This window comes from Macrotis lagotis, chromosome 1, assembly GCF_037893015.1.
Source record: "Macrotis lagotis isolate mMagLag1 chromosome 1, bilby.v1.9.chrom.fasta, whole genome shotgun sequence".
In the NCBI taxonomy this organism is placed as follows: Eukaryota; Metazoa; Chordata; class Mammalia; order Peramelemorphia; family Peramelidae; genus Macrotis; species Macrotis lagotis.
The window spans coordinates 609,122,727-609,149,344 of NC_133658.1; the positions used below are offsets into that span (position 1 = coordinate 609,122,727).

The window sequence follows — 26,618 nt, forward strand, 5'->3', positions numbered from 1 at the left end:
AAAGAGGAGGAGGGGGAAGTTTAAGCTCTTAAAACGTTCACTTTCTGGGGACAGGTTCTCTTTGAGAACAGAGATAACAGGGCTGAGGGAAAGCAAGGAGGAAAGCAAGTAACAACCTGTCCCTGCCACATCTCTGGAGGTGACTCAGGGTCAACAGAACAAACCACCTCAAAGCCTAGCTTCAGGCTGGAAGCATTTAGGCTGGGACTGGAGTCAGCCTGGGAAGGGCTACTAGACACCTCAATATTAAAGGGAGGGAAGCAAAGGTAGAAAATGAAGAACACAACAGTTTTTCTTTTGTTTTCCTGTCCAGGGGGAGAGAAATAAGAACTGTGGCCATCTCAGCATGAAATGGGGGCTAAAAACCTGCTTAATTGTCAATTAACCAAGAGCCAAAGGCAGCTCTTCTCAGAGGGGTTTGAGTTAGGAGCCTCGGATTTACAAACTAGGCCATGGGAGAGCAACTTTGCTAGTTCCCTCCTGTTGCTACAGGAGGGAAGAGGCAAGCACCTCACTCTATGACCCCAACAACATTCAAGAGGGACGTGCTGGCCTGTCGCTCAGAGCAATCAGAAAACCAACCTTTGACATGAAACAACAGGCAGATAATAAGACCCAGGCTGACGACAAATGAGATGCCATTTAATTTGCTGTGCAATGTTCATGTAATTAGATACATTTGGTACAGACAAGAAAGAAGATAGCTAAAATATGGGCTTGATAAATTGGGGCTCCATCAAGCTCTGATCACATTAATCATAAAGGCAAAGCTCACTAACTCCATTTTTTTCCCTGAGAATTTCCATTTTTTTAGGAGTGTGTGTGTGTGTGTGGGGGGGGTACATTTTCTTTTACCTAAAGCAGGTACTGTCAGGTATCATCAAACACTTGTGTCTCCATTCTTTTAAAGTGGAGAGGTTCATTTCTTTGGTGTGGTAAACCAATGTGGTGACTCCTTGTTCCAATACAGGTTATCTATAGCACATAGTTTTAGAGAACTGTCTAAAGTACTAAGAGGTTCATGGGGTCCTAGATTTAAAGACAAAAGGGGTCTTAAAGATCATTTAGTTCAACCCCTCATTTTGCAGTGGAGAAAACTGAATCCTAAACAAATTAAACTTGTTAAAAGTCACTCAGGAAATAACTGGCAGGGCCAGGATTTGAACTATGGATGAATTATGATAAAAATAACCAAAATCAACATTAATATTTTGCATATCTGTAGCTGCTATGTGTAAAAAAAAAGGTATTTTCCACATTGCTTTAAAATCAGTTTTCTAGTGGAGACCTATAAACTTTCCTCATTTAAGAAAAATGAGACCAAGAAAGGCTAAGCAGATAGGTGATAGCAACAATTCATTAAAAAGGCATGCACTGTAATTAGGGCCCTAAAGATTCTATAAGGCAACATTTTCCAGCATGTCATTCTTCTGCAAAATTAAAGTTTCAGGGGGCAGTTAGGTGGCACAGTGGATAGCCCTGGAATCCAGAAGACCTGAGTTCAAATCTGGTCTCAGACACTTAATAATTGTCTAGTTTGTGTAACCTTGGGCAAGTCACTTAACCCCATTGCCTTAAATAAATAATTTTTTTTAAGAAATCAAAGTTTCATAACAAAATGGCTTCCCTTTTGCATCTTGGAGCCTAAATAAGATGGTCTGCCACAAGTAGTTTTGAGATTGGTGCTGCATTTTGAAGAAAGCAAGGCACATAATATATTTCAATCCAACAAGTATTATTTGAATAATAACTTTTTGTAGGTGCTGGTCTAGGCAGTGTAGAATATAAAGATGAAAAAATAAATAATATAAAGCTTACCATCAAGTAGGCTTACAATTAACAGGGAGGTTAAAATATATATACACAAAATTACTAATATATAAGGCAAAATGCCAGCATGCATTAGATTCAGAAAGAATGTTGTAAGAAATCCGAGCAGAGAGGTAATTTCCAGTGTACATTAGGGTAAGTTTCATAGAGAAAATAGAACTGGAGATGGGCCTTGGAGGAGTAGAGCAATTCCAATAGACCAAAAGTCTAGAATCCCAGAATATTGGAGCTAGACAGCACTTTTCAAATCATTTAGTTAGGCTCTTATATGTGACTGAAGTAGATAGAGAGGAAGTGATTTTTCCAAGGTCACTGACCTGGATAAGCTCAATCTTTTAAGTAGAGTTCACTTTCTATCCCACCATGATGTTTGGTTCCCACCATGATGTTTGGTCCTTCTTTCTCAAAGAAGACCAAGATATCAAGGGAGGTTATGACATGACAAGCACATGAACTGGATTTGAGTGAGGGGGTGCTATGCTACGTCACCAGTTTCACTTTTTCCTCCAGAGCCATCTGGGTTCAGTGACCAGATAAGCAATAGGATGACTGGAGATGGCCTTGGTAAGGATAAGGTTCAGGACACAAGTGAGAAATAGCAAGAGCATGAACTAAGGCAGGGGTGGAGAACCTTTGTACTGCCAAGGGCCATTTGGATATTTATAATATCATTCATAGCGATATTTGGTCAAACATTTAATTAATTCACCCCTAAAAAGCTCCTAGATTTATTGAATTTTAAGTCCTATCTGCAATTGCCTTGGCAATAGCAGACCAATTATGACAAGTGGGGCAGAGTTTCCCCACCCTGGGGCTAGGGTATCAGCCATGGAAATAGAAAGTGAAGGATATATAAGGTAGGATCATCAGATCAGAAGGTATTTCTGAGATGATTTGTGAGAATAGTATTTCTAGAGGGCTCAGGTGCCTGAAATATCAACACTAAGTTGATTCTTGGATCTGATTGAACAGTTATCTCTTTACTAAGTCAATCACTGTTGGAAATTTCATTAAGCCAATATCTTGTTAGATGAGTCCTTGTTTATAACCTTCTGGGAAATCATCTCTGGAATTTCCCTTCACATTTCCCCAAACTGTGATGCCAGTATTATAAATTATTCCGTTTCATAGACACTGTGGTTAGTCAAACCTGTCTTATATATTATTCATCAATGCCATTCCATTTCCCAACTCCATACCTTTGCATTGGCTATTCCCCCTCCCTATAACTCATTCCCTTCTCCCCAATGCCTCTTGAGAATTCAAGTTTTGTTCAAGATTCAGTTCAGCCACCACTTCCTACATAAAGCCTTTCCTGATCCCCTCTGTTACATCACAACTTGCTTGTACCTTTCCCTCAAAATTGAATTCAATTTTGCATTTCCCTGAACTAGACTGTAAGTTCCTTGAAAGCAGGAATTGTTTTGTTATCTTTAGATCCCTATCCCCTAGCACTGTGCCCAATCACAAAATGCTAAGGCATTTAGAGGGCGGTACATTGTTGGACTTAAAATGAGGAAGACATGTTCAAATACAGCCTCAGACCTGCATAACTCTGGGAAAATCACTTATGCAAAGTCCTTCATCTTCAATTTTCTCATCTGTAAAAAGGGAATAATAATATCACTTACTAGCCATGGTTGTTGTAAGGAGAAAATGAGAAATCATCTGTAAAAGTGCTTTGCAAATCATAAAGCCCTATAGAAATGCTAGCTATTCTTATTATTGCTAGAAGATTGCTATGAATAGGATAGTGTCCCTAAACAATAACTAATGGTGTATTAAAGAGGTCTTGTCCTTAGTTTTTGTTGTTATAGGTCTGGGGGAAAATAACAGGGGTTTCTAGACTGTGACTCCATGAAACTGAGTGGAACAGAAGGAGGTGACTCTTAGCTGGTGCTAAAAAAAAGACCTAAGATCCATATAAAATCAGTCCATAAACCTCCCCATTATACCCAAGGTCCTCTCCTGCTTTCCACATACCCTTAAGCCTGAATGTTGCCCTGTTCTGACTTCTTTTCCTCTTCAAGTATTCCCCTGATACTCATTTTCATAAGGTTTCACCAGCTTAAGGTTGATTGGTGGTAGCCACCAAGTGCTTAGCACTCAGAGAATTTGCAATTCACTCACATTGAAAGACTTAGTTCATCTCCTTCCATGTCTTAGGCGATCAGAGCAGTTAGGCTAACCACACTCTTGTACTGAAGACCCCTCTACATTTGGTTCAGAACTCAACCTTTCCTATTAGGCAAAGGTCAGGCTTAAAGTGATTCAAATAATACGCCTTTATGCTTCCACAGTAGGATTTCCAAAAATAACTTTTCATTATCTTGTTTGATCTTAACAACACCCTTGGGTTCACCCTTGTGAATTTGGCACTAGTATGCTCCTCTCATAGACACTAGATGGTGCAGTGCATAGAGCACCAGACCTGGAGTCAGGAAAACCTGAGTTCAAATCCGGCTTAGATACTTACTAGCTGTATGAGCACGAACAAGTCACTTAACCCTGTTTGCCTCAGTTTTCTCATCTATTAAAAGAGCTAGAGGAGATGACAAACTATTCCAGTCTTTACCAAGGAAACTCCAAATGAGATCCAGTCAGAAATGATTCAACAAGTCTTTCTCATGAAAATAATGACACTTGAATGCAGAAAGGTTAAGTGTTTTGCCTAGGAACTCACAGTTTGTTGTAGTATGAACTGAGTTTTCCAGATTCTCAGACTTATGCTCATTCCCCTAGACAATGCCATTATGAATAACACATATGTTTAAAGTTAAGATTCACTAATAGTTTGTTGAATCTATGACAAAGTCTATGTTTTTACTCTAATGATTTATTTAATTGGGACTCATTAAAGATGCTTAGCATATCAAAATGGTGGCCAAAGTAATACTCATTCAGGATTTTGGTCTTTTGTTTTCAAAATTCATTGTTCAGTTTTGAAATATACTCATGAATTGCCCAGGTTGCCCCCATATTCAGGTCTAGTGATGGCCGTTTGCCAATTGCTGAACTTTAAGTGTAACTCACAACCCACAAAGATTTCTCTCTTCTCATAACTCTTAGAGCATAAATATTATTTCTTTCTTCTTAAGCTCTGGGACAGCAAGTTCTATGTTGTCAATTGTCCACTAAACTAGAAAAATATTGTGTCTATATGTTGGAGTTCTACAAAGCCAAACTTAAGGGACATATCTAAAATCAGCACCACAGGTATAGTCAGCAAAGGATTTCTCTAAAGCAAAACCAAACCAAACCAAACACCTCCCTCTACACCCAGATGAGGGCCTCCTGTTACAGCTCTCAGGCTAGAATCCCCAATAAATGCAATCTTGCAGAATCCTGCTTAGTTGGCATGCCAAATCTGCAGAGATGATCACTTAATTACCATGTCCTTGCAGCTGATAAACCCCAACTGAGCTTTTCAAAACCGTGGGAGCTAAGAAGGGTTTAATAGACTGACTCAAAGGTCCACCCTGAAACAAAATGAATTGAGCTCACTTAACAGCCTGAGATTTTCCAGTCTTCCTGAATTAACAACTCTTGGCTAGTACTACTTTTCCTAACCATGAAAATCCTTTAGCTTCCCAGGCAGAGTGAAATGAGACCTTCAGCTAGAAAGTATCAGTAGATGGAGCATTGGGCTAGGAGTCAAGAAGATCTGAGTTCAAGTCCAGTCTCAGACACAAACTGTACGGATAAGCTGCTGAACCTGTTTGTTACAGTTTCTACAACTGAAAAATGGGTGTTACCCCTACACCTGTCTTTCAGGATTGGGTTGTTGTGGGATAAAATTAAATATTTTTTAAATGCTTAGCACAATGCCTAATAGGCCACATATGTGTGTGTGTGTATATGTATGTATGTATGTATGTATGTATAGCTAATGACTTGTTCCACTATGGCATTGAACTCCATCCCCAACTGAAGACAAGATTGGTCTTCATATGTTCACCTTTCCTTGGGAGGTAAATCCAGACAGATATATATATATACATTTATGTATATATGGGCTAGCTTCTCTACAGGCATTTTATGTTTTCTAGCAAAACCTTCATAAAGTAAAGAGAGACATTTAGGTTAACCTGCTTTGAAAAGGAATGAGTATTTCCACTGCAACTTTTTGTGAGTAGTAGTCCAACACAGTGACAGGAAGGGTCAGAATCTCTGAGTAAAGGAGGAGATAATAGAAATAGGATTTGAAAACTTTAAGCAAGTAGGGCAGATAGCCAAGGTTAGAGAATTTGCCTAGAACAATTATATCCCTTTTCACCTATGGTTATAAAAGTAGACTAGAGTAATAACATTGCCATTATATAAAACTTCACATGGTTCTGGTTAGAGAAATCTCACACCTAAAGCATTCCCATTTTACAGATGGGGAGTAATAGCACTGAACTTTCTAGTGCCTAGGATAAAAAACATAAGGAAGTTAAGAGACATTACAAGTTGTTGATTCATAAGAAGGCTGTTTGCTTCTCAAAAATTCAGAATACTACAAACACATACACCCACACATATTTATAATACCATTTCCAAAAGGCCAACAGCAGATAGAGACAAATACTTGTTTAAAATTGTTAACTCTATTTTCTCTCAAAGATAACAGGGAGGGAAGTTGCCAAAGTCTGCCAACTCTGTCTCAATTCAGGAAACTTTAATGACAGTATAAAGAGAGAGATGGAGAGAACACACTGAAAATACAGGGTGGGGAGGTTGGGGCAGGGGGAGGGGGGGAGACAAGTCACCCATAGGAAAGATGCAAGACTTACCCATGAATAGCATGGATAGAGTGAGGTTCGTAATGATATCTTCCTTCCTGATGTCGCATGTCAATCGGTAAGGGAGCGTGGAACGCTGGAAGTAGGTGTTGTGGCACTGTGGAAGGGGAGGGGGGAAAGAGGAAAAGAAAAAAAAAAGGAACTTCAAAAACTCTTTTTTTCCCCCTTCCCTTTTAAAGCAATTTTCAAAGGGACTTAAAACTCCTTGAATTTCAGAGCAAGTGCAATATAGGACAAGGGGGCTTCAGGATCCCGGTGCTATCATATACCAGAGAAGTGGAATAAATAAATAATCAAAGACATCCCGAGAAATCCTACATCTTCAACATAAAAGATCTCCAACCATGTTTCTGACAAAGACAAGCAGCTAAGCGCTCTTTGAACTTGGAGAGATTATAGGAAGTACCATGGAACACTAGACTGCCAACGCAAATCAGAGCTGACAGATTCCCATTTCTGGGGACCTCCAACCCAAGCTGGCCTTGGCTGGAAGCAGCTTCAGCAGCACCCTTCTCCAGCATCCGTACACAGTAGAACGATTAGGCTGGAAATATTTACCTAAGACCATCTGTAATATCAAGCCGCTCACACATAAATGGCATACCCATTAGCAGCCGCCAAAAAAACGTCTGTGGCTTGGCTTCTGAGAAAGACTCCTAAATTGCTCCTGCTTGTCAGCATTCGCAGCTCTATTTCTTATTCATCTGAGGAGCTCTCTTCATCTTTGATGGAGAGATAAAGTGGTCTCCAAAGGCCCAGGACACCTACGTTGACTTATGAATTCTGTGAGTTTTAATATTTATTACTGACCCAACATGAGGTGCTGGGAACCTGTTGGAGGAAAATGCTAACAGGCTAAGGTGATATTCCAAAGGTTATTCTCTCGAGTGCTTATCTTTGCCCTCACCTTTCCTTCTAATCATCAGGATTATTTGAGAATACCCTTTGCTAAAAAGAAAGATGCCCCCTTTTGTGTCTTTTAATATGAGAAAGGCATTTGAAAAATAGTGAGAAATTTTGTTGTTTTGTTATTTTAAACAGATGGGAGACTACATCTATAGTCAAAATAAAACCTCACTAAATCTGTGGAAAGAACATTGGATTAGCAGACTGTAGTAATCTAATTTTTTCAATCTTTAGCCAATGAAGTCCTCAGTTTCCTCATTAGTAAAAAATGATAGGGTTGAAATAGGTCAGGAATCCTTAACCTTGGGTTCAGTGGAGATCTGCAAATGTCATCTTTATTTTCACTAAACTCTAAATGAAAGTTAGATTTCTTTTAATTGTGAATTTAAACAAAAACATTATTCTGGGAAGGGATCCACAGTTTTTAACAGACAAGCAAAGAGGCCCAGCATAGACATAGACACAGACCTACACAACACACAAATGCTAAAAACTCTGGACTAGAGAGTTTCTAAAGTCTCATCCTGTGCTTATGATTTACTGGAGTAGTTTGTCATTTCCTTCTCCAGCTCATTTTATAGATGAGGAACTGAGGTGCCAAGATTAAGTGATTTACTCAGGGTCGTACTGTTAGTAAGTGTCTGAGGCTCTATCCACTGCATCTACTGGTATCAATAAGTAACTGGCACCCAAATCAGAGGGCAGAAATAAGGGGCAGGGGGCAACTAGCTGATGCAGTGGAGAGAGCACCAGCCCTGGAGTCAGGAGTACCTGAGTTCAAATCTGACCACAGACACTTAATAATTACCTAGCTGTGTGGCCTTGGGCAAGCCACTTAACCCCATCCCCTTGCAAAAACCAAGAGAGAAAGAAAGAAAGAAAGAAAGAAAGAAAGAAAGAAAGAAAGAAAGAAAGAAAGAAAGAAAGAAAGAAAGAAAGAAAGAAAGAAAGAAAGAAAGGGGAAGAGCCTAGATTAAAAAACAAAACACAAAGTTGGCCAAACCTGAAGCCCACAAATCTCAAATGCAAACAACCAGTACATAGAGTACAACAAAAGGAAGCTGAAGGATGTTATATATCATTTCACTTTTTTCATCCTCAGGAAGATTAAACAATCTCAAAGATATCTATTCCAGTTCTAACAATCCTGTGGTCATTGTTCTTCCTCTCAAGACCCTCCAACCAAGGCGTTAGTATCAATGGTGTTGGCATCCACTGGTCTGTCCTAAATTGTCCACAGGACATTTGCAACCAGTTTGAAAGGACATTGTTACCTCTGGAGGAGGCAGGAGGGACAGGGTTTGGTAAGTCATAGCTTTCTTTGAGAGGGTTTATTCCTTAGGTCCTGTTTTAGGCTGCAACCCTAATCCTTTATCCCTCCTTCACAAGATCATTAAAATCCAAACAAAACAAAGTCAATGAGAGAGTTTGGAGGTATGTTTCCTATTCCTTCCCTAAAAGGTGAGTCAGTTTTTCCACAAATCATCTTTTCACCCAGGGTTTGTCAGCAGCTCTTGTTGACATAACACACACATCCCCCCCCCCTTTTTTTCCGTTGCATTTTACTATAATTGGAGATTTAGAAAAGCTGCGTTTTCAGTTGCAGGAACATCTTTAGTCCTTTGCTAAGACTTGTTCTTAACCACCTGTCCACATTCCACTGGTTGGCAGGCAGGCATCCCAAACAGAAACTACAATCCTTTCAGCCTTTTGCCATCTGAACAACAACAACAAAAAAATCTGTTTTTGCTGTCCGCCTTTTGGAGGGACTCTGAAGCTTAGGCCATTTCCCGTGGGCAATCTAGGCTTCTTGAATTCAGCAGAGAGAGCAAATCTGGACTGGGACTTTTGGCAGTCCTGGCAAGAAAATGCAAAAGAGACTAAAACTCAGCATAGTTCCTTGGCTTTACAGCTCAAGAGGCAGGCTTTTGGTGAGGCTGAAAGCCTTCTAGGTTCCATAGCAGACTGGATCTGAGCTGGCCCTCTTTTGTCCCTGATGCAATGGAAGAATTTCCCTGCCTAACGAATAATAGGACACAGTGGTGAAACTGTTCAATCCCTAAGAGGAAAGACTTAATAAATAATGGAATATCATTAACACATATCCTTTAGGGTGTTTTTTCCCCCTTTCTAATGAGAAATTTGTGATTCCTATTAAAACAAACAAAATTGTCAGCCATTACTGCTAAAACATGAGATCTTCTGGGTCCCCAGGAAAACAGAATGGAATTTACTTACATAATGACCATGTTTTGAAAAGTTTTTTTTTAACTTCAAAACTTTATAGATGAATAGGAAAAAGCATGTGGAAAAACACATTCATATATGTTTTCTCTGTTAATACTTAACATCTTCTTTATGAAAGGTGTACAGCCTGTAGATGTTCATAGACAACATGTGATCTGAAGGGCTTCCCAAGTCTTGTCTTCCTAAAAATCTCACTGCCCTCCTCCTTCCCTCTACTGACCTAATAATACTACTGAGATATTGTCTTTTTTATTCCTCAAAATATAATACATTTTAAGCTACATCAAATCATTTGCATGGATTAGTATCCCTAAATATCCTAATGTCACATATCATAGTCCCAAGGCTATCGAACATTTTGATGGCAAGAAGGGAAAATATTGGCTAAGATTTAAAAAAGGGGCAATGATCAAAATTGGAGAGGTTGTAGGAGGATTGGGACATTAAGGTATCATTGGGAGAGTTGTGAACTGATCCAACCATTCTGGAGAGCAATATGGGACTATGCCCAAAGAGCAATAAAACTGATCATACCATTTGACGTAGCAATTCCAATACTAGGTCTATATACAGAAGAAATCATAAAAAAAAAAATGGGAAAATTCCACATGTTCCAAAATATTAATAGCAGCTCTTTTTGCAGTGGCAAAGAATTGGAAATTGAGGGAATGCCCATCAATTGAGGAATGACTGAACAAGTTATGGTATGTATGGTATGGTATATGAATGTTACTGAATACTATTGTTCCAGAAGAAAACATAAATGGTTGGACTCTAGAGAAGTATGGAATGACTTATAGGATCTGATGCTGAGTGAAGGGAGCAGAACCAAGAAAACATTCTCCACATTAACAGCATTGTGAGTTTATCAATCTTGATGAACACTGTTCCTCTCAGCAGTTCAGAGAGCTAGGACAACCCTATTGGACCAGTTATGCACAATACTATCCCCATCCAGAGGAATGAAAGTAAAACAAAACAAAAAAAAAGGGAAAATAAAAATTTAGAGAAGGGATTCTTTACCTGTTTTGTGTCATGAACCCCATTATCACTCCAGTAAAGTCTATGGGCCCTATGTCAGAGTAATGTTTTTAAATATATAAAGTAAAATGCATAAGATTGCAAAGAAAACCAATAATATTGAAATACAGTATCAAAATAATTTTTTAAAAAGTTCACCGTTATTAGGTTAAGACTTTCTGGTCTGCAGCACAGGGTTCTCTCTGGGAGGGGAGATTTGGAAGAGGCACCACAGCAGAGACCTTGATGGCTGAGGGATCCAATCAAGGAAAACTCAGAAACGAAAGGAAACACCAACTTAGCCTACACTTCATGGCTGTCTCCCAGGTCAGTGCTTGGAGCAGCAAATGTTAGTCAACAAAGCAGCATCCATCTGAACAAAGCAGGAGATCAAAGAAATAAGCTATATGGCCTGACATTGAAGAGCACATAACTGAGCAGTGGAAACACAAAAGATGCTCACAAAGCACCACACAATTCAGTCCACGCAGGAATAAAACCTAGATATCTTAAAGACCTATTGCTTGGGGTGGCTAGGTGGCACAGTGGATAAAGCACTGGCCCTGGAGTCAGGAGTACCTGGGTTCAAATCTGGTCTCAGACACTTAGTAATTACCTAGCTGTGTGGCCTTGGGCAAGCTATTTAACCCCATGTGCCTTGCAAAAACCTAAAAACAAAACCAAACCAAACCCTATTGCTTAAGGTGTTTTAGTCTTTCCTGAGTCTTCAGAGCCCACCTCCTTCTATATTCACAACCCTCATTGTCAGCATTGTTCCTTTGTCACATTTACTCTTCAGTTTGTTCACTAGTTCCCATACAACATGCATGTGGCTTGCTTTATTTTTTTCCAATTCGATTGTAAGCTCCTTGAGGGCAGAGATCATGACTCATATCTCTTTACATCTCTCCATCACACTAGAATAATAATATATATAGTAAGAATTAAAATAATAAATCTTTATTTTATGACTTATGAGACTGTTCCTCTATTCAGCAAGGATTCTTAAACTTTTTTGTGTCAAGGACCCACTGGCCAATTTGGTGAAGCTTATGGACCCTTCCTCAAATAAAGCCTTTTTTAATAATGGAAGGAAATCTAAATTTCATATAGAAGTTATTGCAAATATATATATATATATATATATATATATATATATATATATATATACATTTTTTCCCCAATTTGAGCTCATGGACCCCACAAAATCTACCCATAGAACCAGGTGAAGAATCCCTGTTGATAGAAAACCTGCCTCTGTATGGATGAAGAACTCAAACAATGAAGGTAAGACAAGAGCTCCAAAACCCACTGCAGGAAAAAATCTATCCTTTAAAATTGCCATCTTCATTTATCAAATTCAATGGGTTATTTTTCAAATCTCTACACAGTCTGAGAAGGCTCAGTAAAAAAAAAAACAGCAAAAAATGAAAAAGATAGAGGTCAGGCCTGGGTCAAAAGAGCTCAGACTACTAAAAAAAATAATTTCTTGCACAATACTAAATTCCTAGGAGAAAATTAATAATAATTATTATAATGGCCCTTTGCATCTGCATAACACACTTCTGAGAATGGTTAGAAGTGCCCTGCAGATATTATGTTATTAACTCTTGCTCTAAACCTGGGAGGGATAGAAGAGGGTACATATTATTCTGCCCATTTCATAGATGAAAAAACAGACTTAGAGACAGGAGGTGAATTGCCTTATGAGACCATGTGAGTCAGCACCACAGTCAGCATTCAAAACTTGTTTTCTTTGAATCTGCATGATTGGGATACCAGTCTGAACTTCAGTTAATGATAATAATAATAATAATTTAGTAATTGGTTTTTCAAGAGATAGCATGGCCTAGAGGATTGAGTGACAGTCTTGAATTCAGAAAAATTGTATTTGCTTGATTATGGGCAAATAATCTCCTAATGTACTTCAGGCAACTTTCTAGAATCCAAATGAAGTGACCCACTGAAGGAGAGGGAGTTTACCCACAGGGGTTCCCCACAGCAATAAAATCACAAGTCTGAACAATAAAAAGTGAATTGCTTTAGAGTTAAAAAGCCTTTTCCTATATATTATCCAAATATGATCTTAATAATTCTTTCAGGTAGGTGATATAAGTCACTAAGCATTCAGTAAGTGCCTATTATATGCCAAGCACTTTTCTAAGGGTTAGGGAATAAAAGGCAAAAGATTGATTCTGATTTCAAGGTGCTCATAGGCTACCAGTATTAATACTTAAGTTTTACAAATGAAAAAATGGAGTGTTGAAAAAATCGAGTTACTGAGGATTACTTGTCTGATAGGTGACTGAGCCTTGATTCAAACTCAGGTCTCTTTGATGTCTAGCTCAGAGCAATTGTTTCATTTTTTTGTTTTTGTATCTTCAGAACCCAGCACAAAATAGGAGATTAATGAATGGGTTTGCTGATTGAAAAAATCTTTCCACTAACTCTTTTATTTTGGATTTGAAATATTCTTTGTTCTCTATTGTCACATTCAACTATCTCCCCTTGACCATTATTACTTAGCAACCTCTTCCCTTAGGGGTTTGCTTCATCCATCTATATCACTAAATCAAAATTCTTCTTATTGCAATACACTAATCCCCCCACATCACTGTCCTTTTCTTCTCAAAAGGCATTTGGTACCTGGAAAAAAGACTTCTCCAACCCCACTCTCATTCATATACTTGGGAATTTCAATAAGTGCTGTTGTCCCCTCAAACAACCTCTCCTCCCAGGTTCATTGACTTCCTAATTTCCAAGATTTACAATTTGAATCTATTTAAGCTATCAATCATTCCTCTCTTCTTCCACCCCAACCCCTATCCCACCCCAGTCCTCTATAATCCTTTCTCCTGTGCTTTCTCTGTTCAGTGGTTCAGTGCTAGACCTGAAGATTAACCTTCTTAAATTCAAATCAGGCCTTACTAAGATGTAAATTCCTGAGAAAGTCATTTAACAGTGTTTGCCTCAGTTTCTTCATCTGTAAAATGAGCTGAAGAAAGAAATGGCAAACTGCAAAGAAACCCCAAATGGGATCCTGGAAAGTTAGATACAATTGAAAAATGACTGAATAGGAACAAAAATTCCTCTCTCTGAGTAAGTGACTTTTTTTGTTGCCAAGGCCAAATATTCTACCTTTGCTCTCAACTACTTGTGACTGTAGTTGCTAATTTAACCCCTTAGATCCTCAGTTTCCTCTCATGAAAAATATATATTGACAAGGTCAACTCTTTTCCCTTTGCTCCTAGTCCCATCTCTAGCCATCTCCAGAAACTTGCCCCATTGATCATTCCCTTTCTTTCATCTTTAATCTTCCCTATCTACTAGCTCTTTTGCTGGTGTCTGTCAACTCTTAATCTTTCAAAAACCTTCACTCTATCTCTTCAGATTATCATTGTATTCTTCTCTTTCTTTTCACTGACAAAAACCTTTAAAAGAATCATCCTTACTTGCTTCCTCACTACTTATTTAACTTTTCAAGTCCATACAATCTGGCTTATTTCCCTCATCCTCACCCCCACAACCCTACTGACATAAAACATCTTTCTCCAGGGTTACCAATGAGCTCAATTACTAAATTCTTGTGCCTAATAATTCTTTCCTCTCCCCTCTTACCCCTGCTGCTGTATTCAGTTTACTGCAAAGTCTTGTTCTCCCCAGAATTTGCCACATGTAGTAACTCTTCTCTCCACATGTAAGCTACTGTCCAAAAGTTAGCCTTCATCTTTGGGACCCACCACAATCACTTCCTAGCTCTCTGATATGTGTCACTTCCCCTTCCAAGTCATGATTCATACAATCCAAACAAAATACTATTCCTAAAACAGGGACATAAAGCACCAAGTTCTCAGCCTGGTATCTAAAACCCTTCATAATCTGGACCCCAGGGTTCAGGGTCTTCCATGTTTGACTTGAGAATGGGTTTTTACACTGTGGTGCACTATCCCATGGATCAGTATATGCATCTGAGAGGATACATTCCCAAAGCTATGAAATAAGTAAGCACAGTTTACTTTTGGGGGGGCCTTACACATAGTATAGTGTATCTTGATTGCTCTTAATTCAGAGGTCCTGGGTTCAAATCCAGATTCTAACAGCACCTCTGTAATTTCAGTCAGGTCATAGCACCTCTCAGAATGTTCATTCTCTTTTCAGGTCTAAATTTATGATCCTATAATTCTTTCCTAACATTTCTTTTATTATTCCCATTTCTGATGAACCTATCCATGCATACTGCCAGCCTTATGACCCATTCCCCCAGCGAATGGCTGGAAACCAGAAGTTCTTATTTGAAAGGATTTGATGATCCTTATTCAGGTGTTAGCAGACTAAGTATCATTTTTCCTAGGAGTACCTACAGAGGAATTTATGACATAAAGACAGGAAATCCTTTGTGACACAAAGAACTGGATCTATACCAATAATGTCTTGGACACAAATGGGTAAGGAAGATATTGAGGGACAGGCTTCAATTTATGATTAACTAAGGACAACTACTCAGTCAGGTCTGACTTCCTATAAAATTTTATCTTTCCCCCAATAGAAAGAGAATTTTAGATTCTTTGTGTGGATGTGCACACTCGGTCACTTAAAGTCTCTCCTAAGCCTTCACATTCCTATGATTCTCTGAAATTAAGTGAAAAATGAAGGTGCTGAACAGGTAGGTGGTGCAGTGGATAGAGTACCAGCTTTTGAGTCAAGAGAACCTGAGTTCAAATCCAGGGCCAGACACTTAATAACTGTGTGACCCTGGACAAGTCACCTAACCCCAGCTACCTCAAAAAAACCACCCAGCAACAAAGGGTCACAAAATAAAAAGTAGTATAAGAATGGAGGATAGGTTGGTATAGGAGATAGAGAGCTGGCCCAGGAGTCCCAAAAAAGTAGAATCCTGTCTCTATATGACCCTGAATAAATTGTATATCCTCACAGTATCCAAGAGAGTAAGGTGCAGAGGTCCTATGAGTCACTGGTAGAGAAAGTTTCTCTCCAGGATTTATCTTCCTAGACCAAGAAAATCACAGATCCAGTTAAAAAAAATTATTATAATTACAAAGTGCTTTGTTTTCAAAAGTATTTTCACATCCAATACAGTAACAATTCACTTTTATGTAGTCATCTCACAATTTTATGAAATATTATACATGTTCTTATTCCCATTTTATAGGTAAGGGAACTGAGGCCAAAGAGGTTAAGTGATTTACCAGACTGACCTCTGATTCTATAGCGCCTGTTCAACATCAAGTTGATTCTCTCATATTCTCCCTTCTCCTCTCTTAAAGGCAGTTCAGGACCTTAATGCCCACCAGAGAAAGCTGAGGTCAGTGGTTGCTTAGACATCCTTTCTCTACAGGGAAGCCACAGCTATGTTCTCTGAGCATCCAGGAAGAATTTTGGGTTGCAAGGATCATGCGGAAGCCTTTTAATTTTTCCTTTCTCCATTAAAGTGGTAAGCTGATTTCCCCTATGAGTGTAACTCCTTTTTCTCACCTTATTTTCCCCTATCCCAAGTACAGTCAGATTGGAAATTTCTTCCCCTAGAATTTTCTAAAAGAGGGAGTTTAAAGTCTATATCCTTGAGGGAATGAGACCTAAACTTAGTACTTCGGAGTAGGGTCCAGATACACACTTAGATACTGGATCTCTGACTTAGACTTAGTTTCAGATTTGTAATTTAAATACCTGTAAGACTTTGAATAAGCTTTAATCTTGGAAATCTCACTTTCCTCTTCTATAAAATGAGAATGATATTATTCCTCCCCATCTTATAGACCTATAGGGTAAAATGAGTCACTGATATGAATGTATTTTGAAATCTGTCAAGTGTTATACAATGCTAAGGTGTTATGCTAGAGTTCTAGGCTCTCTCCAAGCCTTAAAGTTGCAGAGGGAGTAATGAATTACATTGTCAAGGGAATATCCTCTTCCAGACCTTCCTTAGACCAAGGAAATAAGAGATCCAATGCCTTTCTCTGTGATAGTGGTGAGCCACTCTTATAACCAGTGCTACCTGAAAATTTCATATCGATAGATATAAATGACTTCCCAATTTGCCACATTTTGCCACACTTAACTTTTGGGGTTTTCTTTCTCATTTAGGCTATAGGCCATACTAATATATCTGATGTATTGGTCCTGGAAGACTGTAATAAATGGGAACACAGTTTGGCAGTGTTCCAAAAAGAGGCAGGGTATTCCCTTTAATGTCTTCTGCTCCTTTCCTATTGGACTCTCAGTTGCTGTCATCATGTCCTCTGACAACAGAAAAATATGCAAACAATTCTATTTGCCTTTTCTCTTTCAGTTAAATCCCTGTGGGAAGTTTCTAAACACATGTTAGTGATTACTTTGTGGTCCAAATGATTCCTCCTCTCCAGCCCTGGCCCCCCTGGTTTATAAGTAGGTATTGTCACAAAGTTTATAGCACCCTGTCACCCCACTGAGACATATAGCTTGAGAAGTATAAGCTAAGAATATCTACATTCTCAATTATATATTCAGGGATCCACGCATTCTATACTGAATCACAGAATTCTAGAGATGAAATGATCCTCAGTGACCATCTAGTCTAACCCCTACTCAAATGGAACCTCTTTCTACCACACACACCTAATATTGGTTATCCATCTTTGCCTTCAAGACTTCCAATGAGCAAAGATCCACTACCTTTTAGGGTCAGTTCTATTTGTGGGCAGTTCTAATTATTTATAAGGGTTTTTTTTTAACCTAAACCAAAATCTGCCTCTTCAACTTCCACTCACTGTACTTGGTTCTAGCCCCTAAGATAAAACAAAGCCAGTTTATCTCTTCTTACAAGTCTATCTCCAAATATTTAAAGGCACTTATCAGGTCTCTTGCATCATCTGTTCTCCAAGTAAAACATCCTCAATTTCCTTCAAACAATCCTCACATTCATTCCATAAACTCAAGGCCCTTCATCATACTGGTCATCTTTCTCTAGACAATCCTGGGTACTGTGCCACAATGAAAGGAACATAAGTCTCTAAGATGTGAACTGATCTAGGAAGCATACTAGAAGATGATCGCTTTATTTGTCTTGAAAGATCTTCTGGAATAAAGAGATATTCCCACTGTACTCTGACTCATTCAGACTATAACTGAAATATATTTTAGTAGGTTCTTCAGAATTGCATCAGTCATTGGAAATAGCATGATCTCTGTGCTTATAGGATCTGGAGAATTAGTCAACTTAGACTAGATCTAAAAATCAATCAAGAAGTCCATGACTCCAACTTTTAGCCTGAATTATAGAAGATATAGAACATAGATTTAGATCTGGAAAAAAACATTAGAGGCCCAAAAGTCCAAAGTTTTAATTTTACAGATGAGGAAACTGAGGTCTTGCCCAAGGTGGTATGACATGATAAGTACCAAACTAAGAGAGTTCTACCATTAAGTTAGTCTGTCTTGCTCTCTTGAGCAAGTCACTTCTTTGAGTCCTCAAGTGACTCATCTCTAAATGAGAAATGAAAAGGTCAACAAAATTAACTTAAAACTTTTCACAAAGTGAAAACATAATTTATAGTAAGAGGAAGTAGGATGATATCTATACTGTCTTTTAGCCCCAAATACCCACAATCACTGAATGAATAGGAAGTGTCTTGTTTAATTTCTTTAAAATTCAATAAAAATTGAGATTACCTATTCCTAAAACTTAAAAAAATTCACAGAAGAATCACTGGAACCAGTTGATGATAATAGCAATAGATCTTTTTATCTGACATTGAATCTTAGGATCATAAATTTGAAACTGGAAGGTGTCTGACAAATTGTGAAGTCTAAGTTCATTAATTTGAAAATGAATAAACTGAGGTGTGTTCAAGTCATTTAATTAATAGGCATCTGAGATGGGATCTGAAACCAGGTCTTCCTCAGTTCAAGTCTCTAAATACTATGCTCTATTGCCTCTCTAGGTGATTTAAATTTAAGCACCAAAAGCATGAAGAGCTTTAGTAAGGTATATAATCAGAATATTTAGGGGAAAGGATATATAAAGGGGCTAATAAGGCTACCTGAGGGTCAAGGAACAACAGAATCTGGTGGAGACCTTCAGTGTTAGGATAGATGGAAAGAGCAAGAGTTTGACCCTAGGACTTAATGCATTATTACGGTAAGTTCTTGCCACTTTTAGCATTACATCATATATCAGTGTAGCTCAGGAATGCTGAAGTGAGAAAGGTGACTGCAACTACTGCAGATACTGCAGATTTGCAGTATCTCACTGATTAGTTCTAAGGTCACAGGTAAAGAGAAGCCAATTGGGAGAGTAGAATGAGAGACAAGAGTTTCAGGTAGAAACTAGAAACAGAAGGGGATATCAACCCAGAGAAGCAAAATGGATAAGAGAAATGGACAAGTGGAGAGAGAGATTTTTTTTTTCAACAACTAGAGTGCACCATAAGAGTGTAGGTTGGTAACAGTCTAGCCATTTTTTTAGAACAAAAAATCTCTTGACTTCCCTAGGACTCAGTTTACTCATTAATAAAATGAGAGAGTTGAACTAGATGACCTTTTAAGGTCTCCTTAATATTTAAATCCCATGTTCTTATCATACATCTCACTACAGATTATACCGAATTCAAATTACATTGAATATATACAGTTCATCTGAAATCAAGCATATCTTTAACAAACAAGTATGTCTATGGTAAGTATATTCAATTTATTCTGAAACTTTCTTATTTCAGTTATGTACTCAGAACAATCTAGTTAATCAAAGGCAGAGAAAGGTAAACAAAGCACCTGGAACCCCAAAAAGGAAAGACTTTGGATACCAAATCCTTAGTAAGCACTTCAGACAGAGAGAAGGGCAGGAATAAAAAGTAAAAAGAGTTGGCTTTATATGAAATGAGAGTCAAGCTGATCCATTCACACATTGTTTTCATTGTGAGTTTTATGGGATTTTTCCCCTCTTATTTTAAATAAAAAAAGAATCCATACTAAATCATGTGTTTCTAGCAGGAAAGGAAACACACATACAACACCATATGCCATTTCAAAGAAAACGCTTTCTTTTCAAGTTTCTGAGGCAGAAACTCTAAGATGGGAAATTTCAGTGGATAACCATCCTCTTCCTCCCCTCCTCCCACCAAAATATGCATTTTGTTTCAAGATCCTTCATGGAGAGACAGAGAGACTAAGAGGGACAGAATGAGACACAGAAGGTAGATCAAAGAATTTGCCAGAATAAATGTCTGCCTTTTCCTTTCTGGGAAAGGGAGTTAGGAGTTGGGGGACATTTTTACATTGTTACCATGCCCACAGTTTAAATGGTAAATTCTCCTTGGCTGGTGGGATCCTGAGAGAGAGAAGGAAATGTTTTTGGAGTGTGTTTTTGATGGTCCTAGAAAATCACCTCATTGTTTAAGTGAGTCAAGATACTGAAACGCAAAAAGAAAAAACATCTTCCTTGAAAGCAAATCCAAGTTAATGTACCATTAATAATGGCTATAATTATTGATGAAGAGAATAAGGTTAAGGTCAGAGAGAAACTCAGACAAAGAACCAGGAAAACTGGGCCATCGAAACATGACCAGGCAGAACACATTGGAAGCCTATGGAATTCTCTTCAGAGGAAGTCATGTATTATTATTAAAAAGAATCCTAACACTTCATAGGTAGGATAACTAAATCCTTATAGGGCAGGGGGATGGGAGAACATTAAAAACAAATATCTTAATAGAAGCCTAGTTCAAACTTGATGGGAACCTTGAAACTTTTAATACATTAAATTGAGGGTTTATGTGATATTTTTCTCAAAATTTAGTTAAAAACAGCAAACAAAATTTTGTTTTAACCTGTGATTACAAAGGTGTGGAAGACTCCATTTTAAAAGAATAATTTGAACTTAAGCAGAATTTTGAAGGAATATAAGCTCTCCAGTATATAAGCTCTTTGAATCTTTCCCTTTTTTAATAGTTGTTCCTTTGGCATCTGACATGACACTCTCCAAGTTTTCCTCTTATGTGATCCCTTCAAATTCAATCTCCCTGCACTTTTCATTCCTTAATTCTCTGCAATGCAATTGAATTGGAAATCTATTTTTTTTCTATTTCCAGCCCATGCTAGACATTTCCATTTTGATATCCTGATGGTACCTCAAATTCAATACTTTCCAAACGGAAAGTATTGACTGCCCTCTTAAATCTGTTTCCCCTACCAACTCTACTTTCCCACTCTTGTTGATGGCACTAGCATCCATCTTCCCATTTCAGTCATTCTTGGTTCTTTCATCTTCCCATTTCAATTAATCTTGGTTCTTCTTCCTTATTCCTCATGTTCAATCAATCACCAACTTCTCTTCATTCTATCTCCCCCATCTCACTCAAATTATTTCTTTTTTTCCCCCATTCTTATCACCATTCTGGTTCAGGTACTTATTAGCTGTTGCCTGGACAGTTAAAATAGACTGAGTATTACACTTTGGTCTCTGCCTTCTCTAATGTGTTCTTCAGCATTCATCAAATGAATCTTTCTAATAACTCTGCTAAGAAATCATCAGCAGTTCCCTATGGCTTTTAGAATAAAATGTAAACACTACTACTTAGTCTTGAAGACCCTCCATAATTTCACTCCAATGTAACCTTATTTCATACTATTCCATTTTGCCCATTTGATATTCTAGCTGAATAGGACACTTAACTGCTAGTTCATATCTTTCCACCCTTTCTCATTGCCATGAAATCATACATGCTAGGAATGTACTCTCCTCATTTCTTGTCTGTTGAAATCAATCTTTGTGGTACAGCTCTAATGCCATATTTTCTATTCTATATCCTTATAATTTTCTAACATATATATGATATTTAGTGATGACAGCAAAAATAGTAATAACTGAAATCATATAATGAAGGTTGCAAAGAACTTTATCATAATTATCTAGTTTGACCCTCATAACCTTATAATCCAAAAATTCAGGTGTGCAAAGGAAGGTACTGCATATGATATATTTGTATACATTGTCATTAGAATATAAGTTCCTTGGGCAAGGGAATTATGTTATTCTTTTCAAACTTTGCATAATGCCTTGTCTCTCTTATTCTGAATATTTATAGAATTGAAGTGAGAAGTGGCACATTAAATTTTGCAATAAGGATTTTAGTGAGATATTTCCTTATTTTGATTCTGATAGGAACAAATAACCATGGCCACATGAAAGAATGGAGTGCCTTCAAGGAGAGGACAGTCACTAAAATAGGGGAAACAGGAGACTTAACACAAAGGAATTGGGGATCCATGTTGATGACATACTTTATACATGTTTAATTTTCCTGAAGGTCAGTTTCAGTGACTCTGCTGTATTCTGAATCAGAAATCTCATGGGGAAAAAAATGAATTCTAGCTCTTCATTCCTATCCCCAAACTTAGGTCTCTAAAGTAGATGTGATCCATATCTCCAACACCAGAGTTATCAGAGAATTCTCCTGCATTCTTGTGATACAGTATGGGCACTGGATTGCATTAGAATGAAAGAATAATTTTGCATAACCAGTCTTAGTAAATTCAATCTTGACTTGCAACATCATAAGAACCATTTGACGATAAATAATTAAAGTGAAGGAAGCACTCCTTTGTACTTAGAGTTCTTTGAAGGAAAGGATTTATTTAGCCTGATATAGGTAAGATCACTATTATTGCTATTAATTCATCAGTGTCAATTCAAGGAAATTCATGGATCAAAAATTCATAATCTCAACTCGCTGTTGAGAATTCCTTTCACCAGTACTGGTTTTCATATGAAAGAAACAGACATAGAATTGAATGGCTGAAAGAAACCTTAGAGATCACTTAGGTCAATCAATTTATTTTACAGATAGGGAAAATGTGGACCAGAGAAGTGATTTGCCCAAGATCACACAGGATGTTAGTGAGAAAATTGTAACTGTAAGCATCTCTTGTTTCTCATTTTAGCATTGTTTCATAGAATAACTGAATTCTGAGTTGGACAGGACCTTCAAGATTTTCTATATTTTATACAATTGATGAAACTCAGGTCAAGCAAGGTTCAGTGACTAAATCCAGGTCCTTTAAGTATTAAGTAATAGAACTGTGATCCAAGTCCAGGCCAGTTAGTTCCAAATCCAGAACTCCTACATTATGAAAAAGACTGCACAATGAATCATCAAAGTAAATTACTCAGACCTTACTTAGCCTTCAAGCATCAACATCTTAATAGTAACCATCACCATAATGTCCAGAATTCAGAATTATTTTTCTTTTTTTTTTTTTTTAACAAACTGTGGTATATGTATGTGATGGAACACTATTATTCTATTAGAAACCAGGAGGAATGGAAATTCAGGGAAGCCTGGAAGGATTTGCATGAACTGATGCTGAGCAAGATGAGCAGAACCAGAAAAACACTGTGCACCCACCCTAACAGCAACATGAGGGTGATGGCCAACCTTAATGGATTCATTCATTCCAATAGTACAACAATCAGGTCCAATTTGGAGGTATCTGTAATGGAGAATGTCATCTGTATTCAGAGAAAGAATTGTGGAGTTTGAACAAAGACCAAAGACTATTACTTTTAATTTTTAAAAGTTATCTTATTATGTAATTTTGCTATATCTTATAATTTATGTTTCTTCCTTATAATTTATGTTTCTTCTTTAAAAATATGATTTCTGTCTCATCACATCCAACTTAGATCAATGCATACCATGGAAACAATGTAAAGACTAACAGACTGCCTTCTTGGGGGGTAGGGGGAAGGAAGCAAGATTAGGGGGAAAATTGTAAAATTTGAAATAAATAAAATCTTTCTTAAAAAAAGAATTATTTTTCTTTTTGCTAGCAATCTGTAGTGGTGTGTTCGAGTGAAAGTGAAGCCAAAATTTTTGCATTTAATCAGATAATTCAGGGAATAAATGTGTCCTAGATAAGTCTACTAAATGCTATTTGGTTTTTTGCTATTCTGACCTGAACCATCTTTGTGTATTTACTGTCTGTCATCCATTTATTTCACTTTGACCAAAGGGAGAGACTGAGTAAAAAATTTAAGTTGAAATGTGATCAGATTCAAACAACCTTTAGAATTAATCCACCTCAGAATGTGAAATGGTACTGGTTACAGCCTAAATGATTTATTCACCTAAATCACTAACAAAAACTAGTATTAATACATATAGTGTCTTCAGGTGTGCAAAGTAATTTATAAATATCTTATTTAATCATCATAGGATAGGTGGGTGCTATTATCATCTCCATCTTACAGATGAGGAAACAGGCAGGAATTAAGTCACTTGCCAGGAATCACACAGGTAGTATCACCATATTAATTATCCATAGAACATTTCATGTTCCTCACTGAAGCTAGCCAAAGTGACCGAAGTTGACTGAACTGATGTTGTAAATCTCATTGGAAGATTTCCCCTGGGCTTGATTTCTTTGCTTCTAGTTTTCCCAGTGTCCAAGAAATAGAGATACAACAACAACAACAGCAGAAGCAATGAAAAATCATCCAAAAACAATGAACCAGGGAAGGTTTTAAAATAAATGCAGGTTTGAGTGCAAGAGGAAAATCATTTCTTCCAAATAGAATTTCACATCGGATACTCTCCTAAGTCCCCCTGATAAAGAAATACTTACATGCCCTACTTTATTAAATAATATACTAGAACCATAAGGAATATTAAAGAAATTCTAGTTCAGTAGTTCTCCAACTCTTTGGTCTTGGGACCTGGGACCTTTAAAAATCACCAAGGAAGTTCACCCCCCACCCACCTCTGACCAAGAACTTTTGCTTATCTGAATTATTTATCTAATCAATTAATATATTAAGATTTGCCAAATTAGGAATTTAAACACCTTAGTATTGTTATGAAGAATTTTGACTATACAGATTCTCCTGAAAAGCTCCCAGGGATCCTGGATTACAATTTGCCAACTACTGTTTTAATCTAAGTCTTTCATTTTATCTTTCTTAGGCCCAGGCAAATGAGATAACTTGGCCAACATCAAAAAAAACATATTTTGTGTCAAAAGGAAGACTAGAATATGTCCTCCTGTCCTGAATCCAGTGAGTCATTCCCTTAGAATAAACAGGGACTGGGAGCAAGAACACTAAAAGTTTAGTCCCAAGTTATTTAACTTTTCTATGCCTCAGAAAATGAGGGCAGTAATCAGTGCCTGATCTCATTCTTCATTATGTTTCCCTAAAGTCAAGTGATATCATTTGGGTGGGGATCCCTTCTAAACTCTGTAAAATGATTGGGCTCTAGAATAATCCAATGGTCCCCTGACACACTTTGTGTGTGTGTGTGTGTGTGTGTGTGTGTGTGTGTGTGTGCATTTATGTATACATATGTTTATATATTTAAAAGATCATATTCACTTACTTGCGATATATATATATATATATATATATATATATTCCCACTATGCTTGTTTCAAAGAAACAATTGTACTGGATTGAGGTAATTTTTACTAATTGTTAGGAGATAAGAATGAGAAAGTAGATATGATCCTGATCATCCTCAGATTAGATGTGTTTCATGCTCAAGGGTGCATAGCTTTGAAGTGAGGAAGAGGGAAACATCTGAGCTTTGTTTGTTGAATTGTTTTTATCAAAAAGTTCTTATTCTCTGTGATAGAGATGAATCTATTTTACTGTCAGTCTCCCCTTGCCTTACCGCTGCTCCTCAATGCACAGTTAATGATACTTTATTGGATAATATAATATAATATAATATAATATAATATAATATATACTATCAAATTTCTTGTTCTGTCACCTTATTAAAGTCTACAAAAACTTGTGAATGTTGTGAGGTAAATAAGTCATCAATGAACAAACTCTCTCGCTCACCTCAATGCTTCTGCTCTAGTTAGACCACCCATGCCTGGACTGTCCTCTTCATCCCCTCCATCTCTAAGAAGTATTACTTACCTTCAAGACTCAACTCAGTTCATGCACTGTCTTCTATGTGAAGTTGTTTTTTTGATGACCTTTGGCCTCTTCATCAACCACTAAGTTCTTCCCTCCCCAAAATATCTTGTATCATTTGTGTTTGTACCCATGTATGCATACTATGTTTTCCAACTAGAAAGTAAGCTCCAGATGGACAGAGACTTTCCTTTTTTCAACTAGTATCTCCAGCACATAAGAGATTAAGAAATGCCTGTTGATTGATTGATAAATACATAATTCATATCTGCACACAAACACAGACCTAAAAATGTACATAACCATATTCCCTCTTCTTCCACTAGAGCCATCACAATTATTCTAGTTAAACAAACTGTTCAAAAATTGTCAAAGGAAAGCAGTACATCAAAGCAGTCTTATTGCTGACCAATGTCCCAACATATTGCTTTTGAAATAATTATCTCTGTTCAATATTGATTCATTTATCCACAGGCATGCTATTTGCCTATATGTGGTATTTTCTCTCTCTCAGGAAAAGTAACAAAGCCTGATGTTCTCATTCATATATGCACACACATATACACACATATGCACATATGTTTGAGCAAACTAGGTGTTCAACATGGTATGTACATTACACAGTTTCAGAGGACATTATTTTCATTTCTTTTGGTTGCAGGCTAAAAATAATGTTGTATATCTGACCAGACAATCCCATTCTATTTTGATTAGCTCTCTTTAAAATTGCATTAATAGGGAAATAAACAGCAAATGATTTCTCTTCAATTTTCAATGTTCAGATTTTCTTTTTGAAATCAAAGTTTACTTTTCTACAAAATTTTCAATTTGCTCTATTGGAGAGTATGAGTTTTAGGAACTCATGGAGAAATACAAATTGTCTTTGTTTTACACAAAAACAACTTCTGGGTGATGAT

The 26,618-nt window shown here is 37.3% G+C and overlaps 1 protein-coding gene across 1 annotated transcript in view; it reads right to left on the reverse strand.

The window, feature by feature from the left end:
• Window positions 1-26,618, reverse strand: part of LOC141507381 (zinc finger protein GLI2-like) — a 399,920-nt gene that overhangs the window by 118,626 nt on the left and 254,676 nt on the right. The window contains 1 exon segment of the mRNA XM_074214973.1: window positions 6,606-6,711. Coding sequence (XP_074071074.1) covers window positions 6,606-6,711 — 106 coding nt within the window.